Below are 16,008 nucleotides of genomic sequence, written 5' to 3'. Positions count from 1 at the left end.
GATGTTCTAAAATTGATTGTGGTGATGGTTTGGCAACTCTGCAAATATACTAAAATATATTGAATTGTATACTCTAACTGGGTGAATGCTATGATATGTGAATTTTACATTAATAAAACTATTTAAAAGAGAGACAACCGTGAATATTTCACCTGCCCTGGTAATCAGGAAGCCCAGGTCTTTCTTTCTTACACTTTCTCTCTCTTAAAAATTTATATTCCTGTGTTTTTCCTCTGGTGCTGAAGGATTTACAGCTACTGGTTGTGAAATCTGATGAGCCATCCATTTCACAAAAGAAATTCTCCACTTGTTCTGGTACCCTAGCAACCATTTCTCTACTTCTCATCTCTGCTGTTGAAACCAGAGACACCTAGGTGGGGTCACAGAAGTTCTTTAAGCTGTGAAAGATGTCAATACAACATCCCCTTTGACTAAACTCACTACAAGTTAATGCTATAGCTCTTAGGTCAATTCAAACAGTCATCTCCTTAAATACAAAATGATTCTAGAACAGTGTTAGGGAATAGAAAATTTTCCTATTCCCTTCTTAGTTCTTCTGGCTGGTCTAAGAATTAAATTGCCATGAGACAAATTAAAAGGAGAATATAACCAAATTTAAATTTAATTATGGAAGTACATATAGAGATTCCGTAAGAATATAGGGCCTGATGACCAATTAGGCAGTTGAGGTTTGTATGCCATCTTAAGCAATGGGGAAGAGGGTGGGATAGTTGTTTGGGACTTCAGGTGGTAGAAGGTAATTCACATGGAAATGGGAAAGCAAGTGTTTAGTAAACAAATATCAACTCTAACCTAATAATGGGCACAAGGAGGACTTTGAGCAAACGGACCTTGCTAGGACCTTCCTGTGTCTATCACACACTAATTCATATTAAACTATAGTTACCTGTGATGGCATCTGCCTTCCTGGAGCAGGTCCTCTATCTAAATTATTTTAGGGAGTTAGGAGGAAGGTCAAAGTTTCTTCCTAAGTCATTTGTTTCTAAAAAATAACCAGCTTAAAATAATCAATACCCAACAAGGCATATTTTGGGGCAACAAACTTTGCTCTCCTTCAACAGTGAGTATAGGGCAGATCCCTGTGATGATTGCATACATTTTTTTTTTTTGCCTTTGGCTGTTCATGCTTTTGATGCCATATTTGCACATCCATTGTCAAATCCAGAATCATTAAGATTCTCCCCTATATGTTTTTCTCTAAGTGTTTTATGGTTTGAGCACTTATATTTAGATTATTGTTTCATTTTGACTTAATTTTCACATATGGTGTAAAATAGTGCAATTTCATAGTTTTACCATTTCCCATCGCCTCAGCACCATTTTCCCTATTGAATGATCTTGGCATCTTTGTTGAAAACTAATTGATCACAGATGTATGGGTTTATTTCTGGACAATTTTATTCTATTCCCCAGGATACATGAGCAGTTTTGAAAGCCCGAATTTCCCAAGAGACTCTTTACCTAGTCCTCTCCCCTCCCACCCCCTCGCTTTTAGAGCTCTTTCTATGCCTCAGCTGTATCTTTTGCCTCAGGTGGTGTCAGGTTATCCTTTCCTTATATAATGTTTTCCCAAAATGCCCACTGCTTTTCTGTCTTGAGTGAGTTCTGAGTTAGATAAAACAAAGAAAGCCTGTATTACATTTTAGGACAGCCTCCAGATTAGTTGGATAGACAAACACAATTCTTTGGGAACAAGGATAGCTCTGCTCCCTCCAGAAATGGGGACCAGAGTGTCACAGTGGGAATGGTGACTGCCATCTTCAAGACTACCCCAGGACAAGGCGTGGAGACAAGGACAAGTGTAAATGCCACAGAGCTTGCCCACCATTTTTTAAGTTGCCTTTTTCTTGACTCTGCCTTTATTTGGTTGCTGGCAACCTTTGACTGTTCTCCAGAGTTCTATCAAAGTTGGTTCTGACCCTTTCTTCTTCATTTTTTCAATGTTTTTGTGGAGAGATCATCTATCTCTTAGAGCTTCCTACTTAACCATTTTCACTGACATCCCTCTTTGCAATACATTTTCAATACTGTAAATTTTAAGTAGCACTATTATTGATGTTCAGTCAGAAGTGATTCTTACATGTATTTAATATATATACGTACAAGGTTTACTGAATCTATAAATGTAGCCCAATGTATCCTGTTCTATAACTTCAATCTCATTGTTAGAAAGAGTCCACACACCATGCTGGCTGCCACTGTGGCTGCCACCATTGTGCCAGCCCCTCCTGTGTCAAAGACGCCCCATGTCCCAATTATGCCCCAATTAATTCATTATCTGCCTAGATTTAGTGGGACATACTCAGGTGACCAGGGGTCACCAATAACAGCCTATTCCAGCCGTGGGCAAACTACAGCCCGCGGGCCGGATCCGGCTGTTCTAGCCGGTTCTCTTGCTCTCCCCTCCGCTCCTTTACTTTGAATTTATATTAGTTCACACAAACACTCCATCCATGCTTTTGTTCCGGCCCTCCGGTCCAGTTTAAGAACCCATTGTGGCCCTCGAGTCAAAAAGTTTGCCCACCCCTGGAGCCTATTCCCTGGTACTTCAATGTCTAGACAGTTGAGCCAAACCGGAACACATGAACACACAAGACAGAGTTAGTATGCAATCACACAAGGTTTATTTACCTATTCCTAGTGGGTCCTAGGCTCCGGCAAAGGCCCCCCAGCGATGCACACTGAAGGAAGGACGACGAAAACAGAGACAGACATGCGGCCACAGTTGGTTCAGGCTCACACAGCAGAGCAGGCAGGGGCTTGTCTCGCTGAGTGATGTGGAGTCCTCCTCTATCAGGCAGGAGACGTGGACTGAAGAAGGTCCAGAGCTTATATAGCCGGTAGTAAACAACTTGTGTCTTATCGGTGTGGGCCAGAGGTGTACCTTATGCTAGGAGCAGGGCGTTTACACTTTAAGGGCTTAGGGCAGTGGTCGGCAAACTGCGGCTCGTGAGTCGCAGTTTGCTACTCTGTTGACTAATGAGTTTGCCGACCACTGGCTTAGGGTGTTCACATCAAGATAGTGGGGCGTTCACCATGTTTATAACATTTTGGAAGTTACAGAGTATCGGGGTCTCCACACAGCACACATTTCACACATTAAAGGGGTTTCCTTATGACCATAACATTATAACACCCCATTGACACTCCAGAATGGGAGTCAAGCCAATTTCGGAGCAAACTGGATGCAGCTTCATTCAACATTCCTACCAGTCATTTGATAACAACAAAGCCTTGACACATCATGCCTTACATGGGAAGGATAGCCATTCCAGGGGAACACTGTCATTGTGGAGATGTCCAGCCTTCCCTTCCAGAAAATCCAGCAGAAATCACGATGCAGGATCATCAGCCTACGCCAGATAGCTGCATCATCAGCATGGTTTGGGCCAGCTTGTGGCTGGTGAAGAGCATCATGTGTTCCACCAGATGTTCCTATTAAAGAACATCTGTAATGCTTGGGTTTGCACCAAAGACATGTTAAGGCTTGCCCTGCACAACTTCATTGCTCGCCTCCCAGCCAGGCACTCATGCTCTTTCCTCTTCCCCATACTATTCACACTCCTCCAGATACTCCAAACATCACACGAAGGCGCAGAGCTATGGTGGGAATAGCCACAGTGCGCTGTGTGCATGATGTTTGGAGGCTAGACTAGTTACATCTGCCATGAGAAACTTGTGTTCTTCCAGCACATGCTTTAGAAAGACTTGAATAATGTAAAATGTTGTCTTTTTTCTTTTTAACCCACTGACAAGTTGCTCTAGTAACCCAAAGTAGTAAAGGAGAAAGCAGCTGCCTCACAGTCCAGATAATGATTTGTTCAGATGTCTCAATGCCTCATGATACAATAAAACCACAAAAATTATCTTAATAGTTTTTTTTTTAAAAAGAAGACTCTTCCCTACCAGTTGTTTATGGAATTCATGAAAGAATGCTTTTGTAAACTCCTAAATACTCTTTCAGCAATGAATACAAAAAGACACGAGCTATTCTTTCTTTCCTTCTTTCTCTCCAAAATAACCTGCCACTGCCTACTACAATGGGACACGGGCACATGTTATCTTAAGCAGGGGACTATCTCCATGATATTCACAGACCCATGAAAAATTTGCTATTTACATATAACATGGCTCTAAATGGAAATATTATATAAATTTCTAGTGTTTTTTTTAATTCATTGTATAAGAAAGAATATAGAGAGTCTTGATCTTTAAACTGAGGGGGGTATGAAAAACAAAATCTCAGTTTTCTTCTTTATTTTATTATTCTGTGGCTAGGTTTTCAGATTTCCTATTTCTTAAATTACTTGCAAATAAGTCTCAGAAGCAATAAATATCATACTTTTCTCTGAATGTCATTTTAGAATGAGATTATCTGAACCATGTGTGGTGCGGAAAGTTGATCCAAACCTGAGTGTTATGAACTACTCTAGTAATTGGTTTACAATTATTTCGATAAAACATTTTAAAAATGTACAAGAGGCAGAGGCAGTGTTTTCATAACCATGCCATATGTTCAGAGCATTTATTAAATCTATATCAACAACAACAGTAACAGAGACTCTGATTTTGATTCATTGGTGTTGACTTTCTATACCCCACGACCATATGTGGTGTTAATTGCTTAAATTGCACTATCACAGTAAAAGTAGCTGAGTTAAAATTATGTCATTTGGTTTGGTAATTTTTCATTCTTGCTAAGAAATTCAACAACCTTATAAGACTTATGATTTTCAACATGAATCTTAGAATCACACATCTTATATACTTGAGATGTGTTTGATGAAGGGGAAAAACATAGCAAAAATAGTTCAGGATAGCAGGAAGACTCCCCTGTGGTAAAATTCCTTTCTGTCTTATTTGTTTGTTTGTTTTCTCTGTCACTAGTACTGGGATTCTAACCTTAGGGAAAGCACTGGACAGGGAAAGCACCGATCGCTACATTCTAATCGTCACTGCACATGATGGCAGGCCAGATGGGGTGAGTACTCTCCTGGGAAAGGGTTTTAAAAATAGTATTAAAGAAACTGAGAGAACCTTGTTGTTTTACGTTCTAAAAAAATGTATCACTCTCACGAATTCATGAATAAATCTCTCTCTCTTTTTTTTAATCTGGAGCAACTATTATAATTACTCAAGGTGCTCTTTTCTCCAGTAGGCTCCTTTACTAATAAGTGAACCTATACTCTTAATCTGTTATGGTGTAAAACAACTTTTGACCTGACAGAATAGATACTTGTGTTTGACATTCTTACCCAATTTATGGGGAACATGAAATCTAATGTAGTCTAGGAAGTATTCATTTGTGTCCATCAGCAACAGCACAGCACTTCGGGAATTTTACTATGTTGGAACCTCTTTCCTTTAATGTCACTTTGTGGGGTGAAGTGTTAAAAAGGAATTTGTGGATACATGCCTTGAAGCACTTAGGAAAACAAATTGATTCCACGGTGGATTTGTAAGCAGCACTCAGAATCTGTACTAATCCTTGATGATTGAAGTTGTTTAAAGGGACCCTAAAATCTAGAGACGATAAATTTTATTTTCTCTGTGCTCTAAAATTAGTTTTAAGAGTAAATAGTTGAGTCATTCTGAATTGTTTTAAGATAATTCAACTGTATTCTTTAAACAGTGCCAGGCACAACCACCGCTATTCTGATTTTTAAACATGGTAACATTTCAGTTTTTGGCAACAAATCTTTAGACTATTTTTTCACCATTTCTATGCCACAGTTTTTTGTCGTTGGGGGTGGGGAAGGTGGTTTTGTGTGTGTGTGTTTCTTTTTAAAATATATATATTTTATTTATTTCAGAAAGGAAGGGAGAGGAAAGACAGAAACATCAATGATGAGAGACAATCATTGATTGGCTACCTCCTGCATGCCCCACACTGGGGATCGAGCTCACAACCCAGACATGAGCCCTGACCAGGAATCGAACTGTGACCTCCTGGTTCATAGGTCGATGCTCAACCACTGAGCCACACCAGCCAGCTGTGTGTGTTTCTTTTATCAAGTGTGTCTAGACCCACTCAGCACTGTCCTCTGGAAATAATTTCAAATTCAGTATAGGTATATAGGCAAGAATTACCCAATTCAAATAGTAACAAATCTACCGTTTTCTTGAAATGACTTATTTGATCAATATGATAAATTGTTTGGGACCATGTAATGATCTTCTCACACTTACTTGAGGCTGATTGCTGAGAAAATTTCACCATGATAAAAACATATCAAATTTACACCTGGAATGTGTTATCACCTTAGTTAAAAATCAGAAAAATAGAGATAATTAAATTTGGTAATTATAATTTGCCAATTATAAGCTAGTTGTCATTTTTCAAACATTAGATAAACAGCTAATATGGAAAATATAATTTACAGAACAGTTTTAGTAAATAGTGGGGTCAATAGAAGGTACTTAGATATTAGATGTGAAGAAAAATGAAATCTAAGAATTATTTATATTTATGCAATACCCTTGATTAACATAGTGTGTCTGTGGTAAACATATATAGCAAAATCAGTGAGAAACTTGAGAAGAAAATAATTGAAGAACTTGATTTATGATGAAAGTTTAATGGGTAACTTGGCTAGGAAATAACTGAGGGAACAATTCTAAAGAGGAGGAGGAATTATTTATTCAGCATAGAATAAGGGATATAATTAGAGTGAAGTAAAATTAATAAGGAGCATACAGGTCAGCCATTAGGATAGAAAAAAAGATTGTAATAGAAGCTTTGAGATATTAGCTGGGGCCTTTTAAGCCTGATCTTAAAAGTAAAATTTCTTTGACAAAAGAACAGTTTAAAAATGGTGTATTAGAATATCAGGCATAGTCTCAATGTGCTAATTTTGGTTTTGTCCACATTAAAAACTGAAAATAAGTTCGGGGTTAAAATTAGTAGTTTAGTTCCTTCTAGAACATTTTTTTCCAGTTATTTGTGTATTTCAATTCCCCTTGGCTAGGTTACTTAGCATTTCTAGTTCCTAATTTTTATATTCTTATAATCACTAAGGTCTCATTCACTTTTAAAATTCTGATTCTTTTTAGCAGGTTTATTTATTTATTTTCAAAAGTTTATAGTGAGATAGTATCAATAGAGAAAGAAATATTTGATTTCAAACAAAAACTTCTTCAGTAAATTTTATTATTCATATAATTTTATGCATGGACTTACTTGTGGGCACATAGTGTGGGTTCCTAAAAAAAAAAAAAAAAAAAAAAAAGAAAGAAAAGTGATTGCAGAATGATAATATTCTCACATTGTCATAACATTTTTTCTTATTTAAACATTTAAACATATCCTTTGCAAAATTATAGTGAAATTAACCCATTCACCTTAAAAATCCTGGGTCTCAAGAAAGATATGTAATGAGCACAGACACCATATGGATGGACTTTTCTTAAATCAAAATGATGACCAGCACTATGTGTGAAACAGATTATGAAGATATAATTTGAAAATTTTATCATGAGATACCCCGACCCTTACCACCCCCCAAAAGAGTTTAGGGAAGAAGAGAGCTAATATTCAGCTGGTCATTGCTAATTTTTTGTAGACAACATTGAAGAAATTTTATATGACATTCTTACATTTTTTCCCTTTTTCCTAAATTTAGTTTGTCAATAATAGTTTTAAAAATCTATTCATGTAAATTAAATATCTCATGTAATACATACCTGTTAATATTTAGATTTCTTTTGTTTTATGATTACAAATAAAATAATATTTTGTGAATTTTAATAATTATTTACATTTATTTAAAATTACTTGCAAATTTATGAAGTTGCAAATTTCTTAACAAAGCTGCTACTATTCTTTATTCCAATATTTTACATTTTAGCTGAAATAGACTTTGATTGAAAATTTTATGTTTTATATGCAAGTATTTTAAGTAGTTATATTTTACCAAATTTATTTATAATAATATATAGGATAACTCCCAAATGCATTTTGAGGGAATATACATTTCACTTCCTTTTTTAGGAAGCTTTTGTACATAATTTACTCTAAAGCTAAACTAAGTTCATAAATATGAACTAAAAAGACATTTCATTAGAAAATCTGGGCAAACATTATTATATTTATGGTTATAATTTTATTAATACTCTAGGACAGTGGTCGGCAAACTCATTAGTCAACAGAGCCAGATATCAACAGTACAACGATTGAAAATTTCTTTTGAGAGCCAATTTTTTTAAACTTAAACTTCTTCTAACACCACTTCTTCAAAACAGACTAGCCCAGGCCATGGTATTTTGTGGAAGAGCCACACTCAAGGGGCCAAAAAGCCGCATGTGGCTTGCGAGCCGCAGTTTGCCGACCATGGTTCTAGGAGGAAAAAAATTTTTCTCAACCCTCTTAAGGGTCTCTGGCTGGGTCTGAAAATTAAACTGACAAAGATTAAAAGGAGAAAGCATACAAATGTACTTAATATGTTTTATATAATGTGGTAGCCTCCATAAGGAAATGAAGACCTAAAAAAATGGTGAAACCTACCTGCTTTTATAAGAGAAGCACTTGTGCAAAAGTGACTAACTTATGTAGGGAGGCTAAAGGATGATTAATATTATCTTAGCATGGTCTGCTAGTATAGAATTCTCTTGGTCTCAACTTCTCGCTCTTGGTAAGAATGTTTCTTTCTGGTATGGGGAGGGCATCTTTTACATAGGCGTTTCATATCCTGCTTTTAAGGGGGGAAAAAAAGGTCACAATGTTTCTTCTGTATTTGCTGCTTTCCAAGTGCCTTCAATTCAAAATAGTCAATATGACCAAGTGGCATATTTTGGGGTGACATACTCTGAGCAACTTCAGCAACCTCTGGCAGCATTAGCATTTAGGAATGTGGCCATAAAAAACAGGAAATCCAAACCACAGTAGCTTAAGCAAAACAGGTTTATTTGTCTCAAATAAAAAGAAAGCTACACATAGACAGGAACGAGACTGTGCAAGACCTCAATACCACCAGGAATGCCTGCTCCCTATTTCCTGCTCTGCCATTTATCATGTTTACTTTCTTATTCTTATTACCTAACTAGTGGCCCAGTGCACAAAATTTGTGCAGGGGGGCGGGGGATGTCCCTCAGCCTGGCCTGCACCCTTTCCAATCTGGGATCCCTCGAGGGATGTCCTTGTGGGATCGGGCCTAAACAGGCAGTCAGATATCTCTCTCACAATCTGGGACCGCTGGCTCCTAACTGCTCACCTGTGTGCCTGCCTGATTGCCTCTAACCACTCTGCCTGCTAGCCTGATCATCCCCAACTGCCCCCCCATTCCAATCTGATCACCCCTAACTGTCCCCCTACTGGCCTGATCGCCCCCAACTGCCCTTCCTTCCAGTCTGATCACCCCAAAATGCCTCCCACTGCTGGCCTGCTCAACCCTAACCACCTCTCCTCAGCCCCGCCACCATGGCTTTGTCCGGAAGGACGTCCAGAAGGTCTCCCGGAAGGTGTCCCAGTCTAATTAGCATATTACCCTTTTATTAGTATAGATGTTCTAAAGATGGCTATCGCAACTCTAGGCATCCAGTCTTCATTCCAAAAGAGCAAAAGGTACAGATGAGTCCACCTTCCTTCTTTGGAAAACAAAAACTTTTTTAGAAACCATACCTGGAGTATTTTCTCTTACATCTTATTATCCTAAGTAGCCACAGCAAGCTGAAAGATAGTAGGGCTTGTGGATTGTGGTTATATCAATCAACCAACAGCAGCAAAACATAGAAATATGCAAATTATAGTTTACAATATTTTTGTTATAAAAGCAACATGGCCTTCTTGGAGAAAATATGAAAAATATACATATGATAAAAGGAGAAAATTAAATTGTATTTTATCTGTCAGACAACATTTGAATTTATATATATCCACATACGTCTACACACACAAGAGTATGTTCATGTCCTTGCATATTTTAAATGACATGATTTCATGGCAATAGGCACACAGAGAAGTACACAAACCATACTTGTGTAGCTGGTCTTTTCTTTCTCTAATTGTGGCCTCCTCCCTCAGTGATCTCTCCCACACTGTGACAGAGCGGGTGGAGGGCATGTGCTGTACGCAGGCATTGATTAGAGCAGTCAGTGTCCAGCTTGAGTCACATGTGAACACGTTCCTGGATTGTGCAAAAGATATTGACCTACATACTGTTCTCTGGTGGCAGCAAGCCAGGGATTTACCTTTTAGGCAGGTAGCACATATTACTGGTAGGTTTACCTGCTTACCATTTCCTTTGGCTGTATAATTATAAGGTAATTACTTAATTAGTGGTGTACATGGTCCTCAAATTCTTGGTTTAGATGTGAACCCAGAAAATTAATAATGTAATATTTTCTGGTAACATTTGCTTACCTGAAAATACCTAGTTGACATATAGTGTGATTTTATAATGCACTAGGTTTTTTGTGTTTTGTTTTTTTTCTGGAGAGCAATAAAAATCTACAGAAATGTTACATTTCAGAGAAAAAGGGGTGCATGTACAAACAAAATCTTGCCACCCATAAAATTTGATCAAGATAAAGGTAAAATCACTTTCTCAAAGTTAGCCTTTAGTAAATACTTGTCATTTTCAAGATGGTTTCCCTTTAATATCATTTGCTTTTTCTGTTTTTGAGCTTCCCCCTCCTCCTCCTCCTCTTTTTTTTTTTTTAAACTAAGAAATAGGAATAGGATTGAGATGCTTTTCAGAGAGACAAATGCCACAATTAATAAGTAACTGACAATAAAATAAAAATAGCTCCTCTCACATTTAATCTTTTTCTTTTCTCTTTAAGACCTCAACTGCCACAGTAAATATAGTGGTGTCAGATGTCAATGACAATGATCCAGTGTTTGATCCCTATCTGCCTAGAAATCTATCTGTGGTGGAAGAAGAAGCCAATGCCTTTGTGGGTCAAGTAAGGGTAAGTGGAATGTGTGTTAGGTGATGGGACACCAGAATTATTAGAAAGACATCAGTGAGAGTACTTGGGTATAATGCAAGGTGGTGATAAAGTGCATGCATTCTCAATCACTGTGCCATATATCTTTCAAGATTTTTTTTTTTAAATCGTATTTCCATTTGGATTTAACTTTTAAGATTTACTTAATTTACATTTTATAACCATAGTATAATTTAACAGTGATTCATGTAAGAGTATTCTTTTTTTATTTAATTTATTTTATTTTCTGGAATTATAACAAAGTATTTTGCAATAAATATGTAACTAGCTATATTATAAAGTATAAATTTGGAAATACACACCTCAAAATACAAATGCTTAGGTGTAAATTATTTTGGTGTCTAAACATGTCTTTAGCATCTACTCTGTACCTTATGTATTAACATATAACCTTTGTCCAGCATACTCAACACTCATTCCTAGGCATGTTCTCCTAATTTCTAACTGGACATACTAGCCAATTTCTGTAGTTGTTTTGATGAAAAATCCAGTTTAAAAAAAATCAGAGACAGTATTTCTTAGTTAGGCCATGATTGGTTTTGAACATAGTTAATGGTTTAGAGGCCACCAATGAGGGCCAGTTTTGAGGAAGGTGTACATATTTTGAGGCATCTAGATCAGCTGAGGCATTTATATGGTCTCCGGGCAAAGAAGATACCTCCTCTGGAAGTAGCAAGTCACTCAGGCGTCCTGAGTCTATGTTTTAGGATCTCACCTCTGCCCCGGTAAGGCCTTGGGTTTTGAATAGGAGGTTTGCTGGTGCTTAGAAGTAAGACTTCTTTACAATTCAGCTACCCATACAATCAGGCAAAGGGTCTGGTTTTCATTCCAATATTCTCTCTGGCTGCAAAAAAAAAAAAGAGGATTTCTTTAAATGCTGTATTAGAGAACTTCTGACTTTCATACCATGTCCTGACATTTTGAAAGGTTAGGTTGAGCCCCTCCGTTTTTCTCTCAGAGCATATGGATAATATAAAAGCTACCAACTCCACAGTCAGTACTGCTGTCATCTTCACTGTCTCTCTCAAATCCTGGAGACACTGCATCAGGCGCACATCTTCTTATGCCTTTATGTCATCCCACTTCTCGACAGGAAAGAGTTTTAGTACCTGAGCTGTTACATCATGCCAGCAGGTCTTGATGCCATGTGAACAGCAAGCCACTCAACTCCAGAACCCTATGCAATACCTCTGGTGTCACACATTTTACCGTGGATTCTACAAGAAGAAACCTAGAGGCAAAGATTCTGGTCTAAATAATTGAGAAGTTCAGGTTAACACTAATTGGCAAGTAAGGAAGTAATGCAGAGAAGCCATGGATGGCAGCCAGGAAAGGGATTGCTATTAACCATCTATCATGGAGATTAATTTCAAGGGCAATGGGAAATGGCATAAAACACCTTTTCCAGAAGTATTGATCTCAAGAAGTGATAGATCTTGCAAATCCTTATACTATATCCTGAGAGTTCTTGGTCACCCATGCTGTGGAAGGGGGCATATTTTCAGCACCCCTGTTTCCCATGCAAGCGAGCAGCCAGCTCTCTGTGATTCTGATATAAAGGCATCAGTCAGACTACAGATGCTAGCAGATGGAAGTTAACTAGTGTTAACTTGAGGGACATGCATGGGTCGCTGACAGCTTCTTTACACCAAGCAAACAAGGTGATAAGAGGGGCATGCGCAGAAGACACAGGAAGGAGGCTATACTGAAGTGCACTTGTGAAAGATGAATACTAGTGAAAAGAATTTGGGAGGGATTGGAAGCTGTCTAGAGAAACGTAAATGTATTAATAAAAGCGTAGACAAATGAGAATATGTGACATGTCCTAATTACAATCGATAAGATGTGCCATATCCAAACATTTCTCTACACTGTGTTGTAGAAAGTGATGGGGATCCCTGGCAATTCTGAGGTATGACAGCATGAGATTTTTATTATATAAACACTAGAGGCCAGTGCATGAGATTAGTGCACAGGTAGGGTCCCTAGGCCTGGCCGGTGATCAGGGCCGATCTGTGGGGCACCAGCGGTGCGATCAGGGGGCCCCTGCTGGCACCCGCCTTGGCCAGCCTGGGATCTGCCGGCTGAGGGCAGCTCCTGCATTGAGCATCTGTCCCCTGGTGGTCAGTGTGCGTCATAGAGACCAGTCATTTCACTGGTCATTCTGCCATTCAGTCAATTTGCATATTAAGCTTTTATTATATAGGATTGCTCTTGAGTAGATTATAATGGAAGCTTCCAAATCCAAAAAGCTGAATTAGAAGGCATTTGTAATGTCCAAGACATATGGGGCTTGAATTAATATAATTGTCTAATTATGATAATTAAATTACATTACAATTGTCACTTTAGGCTGTCATTGATGAAAACTGGAAAATTTATTTAGTTATACTACCAGCTATTCAGAAAAATAAACAGGTATTGAAATCATTTAGGAAAACTATCTTTCCAATCTCAATTTACTGAGTATTGGAGAGATAAACCCTTATAGAATATACAACTAATAACACATATGTAGAAATTAACATAATGATTGATTTTTAGTTAATTTTATTTTAACTTATCTTTACTTCTTTTCCTAGTGATTCTTTGTCTTTGAAAGAATTTTTTATATTCTTGTTTTTAAACTTGATAGGAAATGGTCTGTATATTTCAATATTGAAAATTGAAATATAGCCCTCAGAACTCATAATTTGATAAAGTAGCAATTGTCCTGGTCTTTAGGCAATACATTTCTTAAAAAAATGCAATGAGTTTGAAAATACAAAGGAAGAAAAAACATCCAGAGCAGGTGCATGCAACAGATTCCACACAGTTCTAGATATGTTGTAATGTTCATAGAATGGAATTTGCATGCATCATAATGGTTTCCTGTTGCTGCCTAATGATAATTATGTAATACATTGATTTCACTAAAAGACTCATGCTCTGCTTATAAAATTTAATTTTGTCACCAAAATTATTAAGACATATTTAAAACCAAGATATGTATGGTTAGTTAATTTACTGAATTTGAGTTACCGACTTCGGAGTTTTGTTCGAACAATGTTTTGGTATGCATAATCCAACATTTGGATTAAAATGCAAAATGAACATTTTATTAAGGTAGTTTTGTGGTATCAAACTTTATTAAATAGGAAAAACTTGTGAAGTAATATTTATAGTTTATACAGAGCAAAATATTTTATTGGGCATAGTAAAAAATAAACTACTGGGTACTAAGTTTTTAACATAGAACTTACTGTACACAAGTATAGTACACCACACTTAAATTTGAGGATTGTCTCCATATTCTCAATGCACTTGAGGTAGCAGTATTGTTGGGACAAAAAAAATGTATTCAGAAAAAAACTTATCAAACACAGTAAAAATAGTATTTTTTTTCTGTGTCAAGTGGCAAATGTGTAATATCAATTATTTACTAAAAGGAAGGAGAAATACCACAAAGGACTAAGGTGGCTATGTCAGGGCTGACAGGAAAATGTGTGATTTCCAGAACCTTGACAATGAGTGAGATTATAGATTGAAAAAAATAGATACCAGGCAGATGCGATACAAGACAGAATTGAGCTGAAGAGGCCATTTGAGAACCAGTCGATAATCTGACAGTAATGGAATTTATGTTTAGAGGAGTTCTGGAAACTTGACTTAAAAACATTGAGTTTAGATGGGGAAGTAGGAAGTCCTGATGAAATGGCCATTGATATAAAGACTTTACTTGTCAGTGTAATGCTTTCTTTAGAACCCTTCACAGTATTTCACAGGAAACTCTAAAGGGTCTGTATGCATGTTCTGACTCTAAACTGCCTGCCAATAGTTCATCATTAAAGTGAGTTTCAGATATTAGGCCTCATACCAACTCCTACAAAAGTCAAGGTTGATATCAAGTCCCTGGGTGTGCAGAAAATGAGAGAGGAGAAGATATTTTTAAATGTGTGTGTATTTGTATTGATTTTCTTCTTATAATTAAACTAGAGTCCCAGTGCACAAAATTCATGCACTCAGGGGGGTCCCTCAGCCAGGCCTGCGTCCTCTTGCAGTCCTGGAGCCCTTGGGGGATGTCCGACTGCAGTGATCCTGGCTTCTGGCTGCGTGGCACTCCCCCTGTGGGAGCACACTGACCACCAGAGGACAACTCCTGCATTGAACAGGATTGGGCCAAAACCAGCTCTCGTTGGCTCTCCAGCATCCCCCAAGGGGTCCCTGATTGTGAGAGAGCACAGGCCAGGCCAAGGGACCCCACTAGTGCATGATCCAGGCCAGGGAGGGACGTGGGAGGTTGGCCAGCCAGGGAGGGACTGAGGAAGGGCTCCAGGGCATGTCTGGCCCATCTTGCTCAGTCCCAATAGGCCGGACCCCAGCAGCAAGCTAACATACCTGTCAGAGTGTCTGCCCCCTGCTGGTAAGTGCATGTCATAGCGAGTGGTTGAGCAGCCTTAGCATATCATTAGCATATTATGTTTTGATTGGTTGAACAGACAACTACACCCTTAGCATATTAGGCTTTTATTCTATAGGATAAGATAAATAGTTGAAGATTCAGCTGGGTCTATTGTTGGGATTATGTATGTCATTTTAAACACGTTTGGTAAATTGCTTGAATGTGTTTCCCAGATTCTATTTATTCCTAAAACTGAAGGACCTGCTGGGAATAAATCATTCTAATGTGTAAGAGCCAGGCAGATGAGTTTGAACCCTGGTTCTTCAAAAGTGGGGAATCATGATGCTTAGTTCAATAGAATGTGTCATTTTCCTGTATTTCTCAACTAATGTCTGATAGATTCAATCTTGACTCTGAGTTGGGGAATGAGGAGAAGTTAAAGCAACATCTATCTCAGCAAACACTGGGGAGAGATGCAGGGTCCCAAAGAGAATTTCTTTGTACATGTGGGACAGAATTTAGCATCAACAATGAGATGGTGTTCTTACTTTGGCATGCTTGCCATAGCAGGTGCTTCAGTGCATGACTGTGTCTGCATACTTGGGGTGAGTGGAGGTTTAGGGGAGAGCAGCACAGGGAGGAAGCCTTGAAGCTCCTAT

General features: G+C 38.0%; 1 protein-coding gene and 1 pseudogene across 2 annotated transcripts in view; both read left to right on the top strand.

Annotated features, from left to right (window-relative positions):
• PCDH15 (protocadherin related 15) overlaps positions 1-16,008 on the top strand; it is a gene marked incomplete at its 3' end in the record, with an annotated part of 1,266,261 nt that overhangs the window by 1,026,417 nt on the left and 223,836 nt on the right. Inside the window, exons 21-22 of the mRNA XM_080641959.1 lie at positions 4,909-5,002; positions 10,801-10,929. Coding sequence (XP_080498085.1) covers positions 4,909-5,002; positions 10,801-10,929 — 223 coding nt within the window. The remainder of the gene's footprint in view (positions 1-4,908; positions 5,003-10,800; positions 10,930-16,008) is intronic.
• On the top strand, positions 3,175-3,636 carry LOC308257705 (nuclear transport factor 2-like; annotated as a pseudogene). Its single transcript has one exon. The product of its transcript is annotated as a nuclear transport factor 2-like (transcript).

Source organism: Plecotus auritus (genome assembly GCF_963455305.1).
Source record: "Plecotus auritus genome assembly, chromosome: 9".
Taxonomy (NCBI): domain Eukaryota; kingdom Metazoa; phylum Chordata; class Mammalia; order Chiroptera; family Vespertilionidae; genus Plecotus; species Plecotus auritus.
Note: the sequence above shows the minus strand (reverse complement) of the source record. Positions and strands in the feature narration are given on the sequence as shown.